The sequence below is a fragment of the Charadrius vociferus genome, unplaced genomic scaffold (genome assembly GCF_000708025.1).
Source record: "Charadrius vociferus isolate BGI_N301 unplaced genomic scaffold, ASM70802v2 scaffold413, whole genome shotgun sequence".
In the NCBI taxonomy this organism is placed as follows: Eukaryota; Metazoa; Chordata; class Aves; order Charadriiformes; family Charadriidae; genus Charadrius; species Charadrius vociferus.
In genome coordinates this window covers 534499-539901 of record NW_009647738.1, presented here as the reverse complement: position 1 = coordinate 539901, position 5403 = coordinate 534499, and the positions used below count along the sequence as shown (strand labels likewise).

Sequence of the window (5403 nt, the reverse complement as noted above, 5' to 3'; positions counted from 1 at the left end):
CCATCCCCTGTTTGTTGTTTTTTTTTTTTTTTGTGTTTTTTTTTTTTTTTTTTTTTTTTTTTTTTTTTTTTTTTTTTGCTTTGCTTTCATTCCCTTTGATGGCAGAGCTGCGCTCCCTCCGCCTCAGCCAGGGCTGGGCGAGATGCTTTGCCCCTTTCCCTCCCCGTTCCCTTGGTGGCCAACTGACACCCCCACCCCAAGATGGGGGTCTGGGGGGGGTGTCCTGCTATCTGCCTCGACTCCCCTAGGGCAGCCCTGCCTGAACAGGCAGGGAAGGCAGGGGAAGGGGCACAGGGGGGAAGAGGGCTGCTCTGGTGACCCTCAGCCATTCCTCCCTCCCCAGGGCCGTGCTTGGAAAACCAGGGTGGCAGGAGAAGAGGGGATGGGGCAGGAGGGGAAGATGCTCCTGGCCGAGCCTTTGGGCTCATTTGGAGTATGGGCTCATGAAACCAGACAGCAGAGCGCTAGAAATAAATAAGGAAAGGGGAAAAGGGATGTGCTCGGAGGATGCCCGCACACTGGCATCCCACCAAGGCTGAACCACGCTTGGGGTGGACAGAGGTCACCTTCCCACTCCCTGTTGGGGCTGATGAGGCAGGGACCCTTGCCGTACCAGAGATGCCTGTGGGTACAGCGAGGTCCTCCTGAAACAGAAGCAGGGCAAGGCGAGACCCAGGGGCAGACGTACAGGGAAGGGGTGGAGGGACAAGCCACATCACTGGTGCGGGGGAAAGAGGGAGGCTGCCAAGGACCCCCCTCCCCCTCCCTCCCAGGAGGGCAGCGCAGGGGGCTCCAGCATTGCCCCAGCGAGGCTCGGCAGTCTGGAAGGGGAGAAAGGGGCTCCCTGCTTCAGGGCTGCCGCCGGGCTCCTCGGTGCTGGGGAGGGGGCAAGGGGCTGCTCATGCCTTCCTCCCTTCCTCGCAGGCAGCAAAGCCCGCCTTGCTGGCGCCCCCGAAGACCTCCACCGCCTGGTCATCCCACTGGATCACGTTGCCTTGAAGGTGGGAGGTGCAGTTGGCCAAGCCCAGGATCTCCGCTGGTGCCAGCATGTGGTCCCACACGCTGAACTGCGCCAGCTCCCCCACGAAGGCCTGCGTGGCATCAAAGCGGCCTCCCAGTGTGTCCTGGGAAAGAGAAGGAGAGGTGATAGGACAGGGATGGGGACAGCAGAAGGGACATGCAGCCGGTGGACAGGGGGTAGAGGGAGAAGTTTGGGTGGAAGCAGAACAAGATGCCCGATGGCAAGGAGGGGAAGGGATGGATGTGTGGGGGAGATGCAAGAAGACAAGGCAGGGAGCAAATAGGGGACAGAGGGTTGGGAGAGAGGGAAGAGGAGAAGACAGTGAGTGCACGTGGCCCACCCAGAGGTCAGATGAGCGGGCAGGAGAGCCCCTCGCCCACACTGCCAATGTGCCCTGCCTGCGCAGCCCCTCGTCTTTGCCCCATTTGGGGACTGCCATCCCAGGCAGCTTCGCACCAGAGCGATGCGAACCAGCAGCCCTTGGTGGCAGGCCGGCACATACCTGCTCCTGGCCCAGGATGATGACGCCTTGAGGCTTGATGGCATGCCAGGAGGCCAGGTTCTCGCCGGCGCCACGCTGCTCGCCATCCTGGTACGCCGACCACTTGCCATCCCGGGTGGTCCATGCCACACAGATGTGGTGCCAGGCCTTGTCCTTCAGGCTCAGTGGCAGTTGGGCAACCTTCGTGAGAAGAGCAAGAGCCCGGCACTTGGTAGGACTGTCGGGGGACCCTGGTGTTCCCCCAGCCCCTTGGAGAGCAGGCAGTGCACCCCCACAATGGTGGCACCCCAAATTCTACAGACACCTGGATGTCCTACTTCTGCCTCTCAAAACACACCCCGGTGAGCCATCCTCCCCATCCTCCTCCCTCTCCCCTTTACCTGGGGCCCTTTCCTTCCAGTTCCCCCACCCCAGTACCCCCAGGAGCATCATTTCCCAGGAGGGTTGAAGCAAGGGAGATGAGGGCAGGGGCTTCCCACCCGTCACCCCTCCGGCTGGACTGACTTTGTCATTGATGAGCAGTTCCAGGGGGTTGGTGCCCCATTCCAGCAGCACGATCTCATTGGCTTGGCTTGGGACAGAGTAGGAGAAAGGAGTGCCAAGTCCTGCCAGGGCCTTGGACTTCAGCCACATGCATATGGTGAAGGCGTAGAGCTCCGGCAGGGTCTTCTTCATGCGGGCATACATGTAGTTGTTCTGCACTGGGATGGTCACCTTGAAAGCATCAGGAGGACTGTAGCCTGGTGGTCCTATGTGTCAAAAATGGAGAGGAGAGAGGAGGGTCAGAACGCATTGTTGGGATGAGTTGGGCTTGTCCTAGAACCCCTCCATGCCACCTCCATCCCTGTTGGGCAGGACTCACCGTGCTCCAGCTCCGTCACCCGGTTCTGGAGGGAGTTCAGCTCCTTCTCAATGTTGTGCTGCTGCTGGCTGCGGTCAGTGTTGGCGGCCTGGCGCTCCTTCTGCAGGGTCAGGATTTTGGAGAGGAGCTGCTCCTCCAGCTGCTCCATCTTGGTGTGGAGGGCATCGCGGGCGAGCGCCGGGGCAGTGGGTAACGAGCCATTGGTGCGGGCTGGCAGCTCCTGCTGCACTTGGCGGCAGCCACGATGGGGGCAGGTAAGGAGGGATAAAAGAGAAAAGTCAGCGTGGTGTCACCATGAGAGGTTATATAAGGACATGCCCAGCCTGCACCACCATGGGGACTACTGGGAGCACAACCCCACATCTGCAGCAGGGGTCTTCTCCAAGAGCCTCCAGCTGACTTTGTACCTCCTGAGAAGGTACAGAGCCCCCATTGATTTTGTTACTGCAAAATGAAGCTTGGCTGCTCTTAATGACTTTCTGCCGCTTCAGAGACAGAGCAAGGAAGGGACGCACGGGTGCTCCAGTCATCCCTTGGCTCTGCTCCCACAGGCAGCCTCCCATGAGGAGGGGACAACACGGGAAGGAGCTTGGAGCTCCCCTTCCCCACTGCACGGGAGACACGTTAACATCACATAACGGGGCTGTAATCCTCTTAGCCCAGCTCAGCCGACATGCGGGGGTGTGTGCACGCGTGCCAGGTTGGACAGGTAGCTCTTCATAAGCATAAGCCAGCCTCTCCCGGGCCAGCGGGATGCCACAGAGAAGTAGGGCCAGTGGTAGATCCTCTGGTCCTCGAGACATGACCCCTCGCTTGAGGACATCGAGCACATTTTGTCCCTTCAGGGTTAAAACCCAGACCAAAATTCTTCCCTTGGCTGATCCAAAACCTGATGCCTGGTGAAGATGCTCCCAACTGCTACTGCACCCTGAAAACACCGCAGATCCCATCTTGCTGGGAGACCCCATCCCAGCTGGAAGAAAATCAGGCTGGAAGGGAGAAGGTGGCCCTTTGCCATGCTCTTGGAGTTTCTCTGTAAATAGCAGATCTCTCCCTTCCCCATGTCCTTGGGGTGTTAAGCTCTCTACCATGGGCTTGGAAAGACGGTGACCACCTTCTCCATGCTGCCAGACCTTCCTGAAGGTGCCGGAGCAGCCATGATGGCCCCTGCCTTAGCCTTTGGCAGACAGTCTGGCAGAGGCCAAGACTGGGGCCACCACAGCTGCTCCGGCACTGAGAGGGGTCTGCAAGGCTGCTTCAGCCCTGGACATTCACATGGCTTATGTTGGTAGGACACAGTGTGATGCCATCCCTGCTGATCTGGACAGGCGCCCCCCGGCCTTGGAGCTGGCCCAGAGGAGGTCACCACGCTCGTCTGTGGTTGTAGCTTCCAGCTTTTTCTTCTTCCCTATATCCCACTTTTCCAGGATGGACAGGACTTGATGATCACACACACAAAGATGCAAGGGGGATATGTCACCCCCAATCTTTGCTGTCCATCATGAACAACAGAGAGGAGGGGAAGGCCAGAGGAAAGCCGAGCAGGATGCAACCTTGGTGGATGGGAAGAGCAGGGAGAAGGGTGTGAGAAGATGATGTTGGCATGAGCACAAACAGCCCCGTACCGGGCAGGAACACACTCAGGCTGCAAATGAGACGGCAGCTGCAATGCCCTGAGGTCTGGAAAAACCTCCAGCGGGGTCTGCCAGAACAAAGCCACAGGTTTTGCAAGGAGAAACAACACAGAGAACCAAAACCAAGCAAGAAAAGAGAGGTTGTGCAGGGGACATCTGCCAGCCCTGACCAAACGCCTGCTCTCACTGCCAGCTTGCTCCGGCAGCACTGGGGAAGCTCTCGCAGAGAGCAAAACCTCTCCGGGAAGGGAAAAGTGCCAGCAAAGGGGATCCTACCTTTGGTCTCCATAAAACAGGGATGGATTAGCCGACAGAGAGGGGGTTTCAGCCCTTTTTGGGGGGTGGGGGTCTTGGGGACCTGCCAGTGCAGCCGACTGAGAAGCAGGGGTGGGCTGGCAGGAGGGAAGGAAAAGCGAGTGGAAAGGTTAATTCCCATCCTCCCAGCAGGGATAATTCCCACCCAGGGCTGCCCGCGCCCATATCCAAGCTGTGTTGGTGGGGGGCAGGGCAGGTGGGACGGGGGTCGCCTTCGCCTCTTTGTCCGCATCCCCGTGGGCTCCGAGAGCTTTTTCTCATCCCTTCAGGCCGCCTGGCTGCGGCGGAGGCTGGCACACTCCTGTCTGCCGCACGCTTTGATTGCTCGAGCTGCGGGTTTGGAGCCTACGTCCCTGCTTTCATGCACGGCTCCATCTGTCAATGACGAAAAAAGAAAAGGCTCGGAGCTTTTGTCGCTCTCGCTAGCCCCCGATAGCCTGCCCTACATTATTCAGTAGTGACTGAGTGCTTTTTTTCCCCCCCCCTCCTCCTCCTGCTTTTCTCCCCGCTGCTATTTTCTTCCCTCTGTAACTTTTTTCCCCTATGGCTTTTTCATTTCTCTGGCTTTGGAGAGTCTCCTCCTGATGCTCCCCCTGCACGCGCACACACACACACTCTCCCCTTTTGCTCAATTCCTTCCCCCTTCCCGAGTTTTTCCCCCTCCATACCTCCCTCCAGCTCTCCCTGGTCCCTCCAGCCCAGCAGTCAGAGCACTGACAGCCGGACCCACACAACCAGCCGAACCACGACCGGCCCCGTGTTCCTCATGGCAAGGGATGCAGCCCGTAACCTCATCCAGCAGAATTTGGGGGCCACCTCATCATCCCAGAAGCATCCCAGCGGACACCATCCCTGCAGCCAGACGGGAGACCGGACCTCCCCATCCCACCCTCCGCAGTCGGGACATGCCGGGTGATCTCCCCCCACCCCGTGCTGAGCTTGGGCTGCATCCCCTAAGCATCCTCCGCATCTCCGAGCTGTTGCTTGAGCATCTTTCTCCCAAATCAAATTATTTGCAAAATTATTAATGCAAGCTGTGCAGCTGTTATCTACCGGTGACCTTTTTTGG

At 58.7% G+C, this 5403-nt stretch overlaps 1 protein-coding gene across 1 annotated transcript in view; it reads right to left on the bottom strand.

Moving 5' to 3' along the window:
• Positions 1-899: 899 nt before the first annotated feature.
• The window catches only part of LOC104283670 (neuronal pentraxin receptor-like), a 34610-nt gene continuing 30106 nt past the window's right edge, over positions 900-5403 (bottom strand). The window contains exons 6-9 of the mRNA XM_009881881.1: positions 2377-2608; positions 2028-2263; positions 1524-1703; positions 900-1124 (exon numbers count right to left, since the gene is read on the bottom strand). Coding sequence (XP_009880183.1) covers positions 900-1124; positions 1524-1703; positions 2028-2263; positions 2377-2608 — 873 coding nt within the window. The remainder of the gene's footprint in view (positions 1125-1523; positions 1704-2027; positions 2264-2376; positions 2609-5403) is intronic.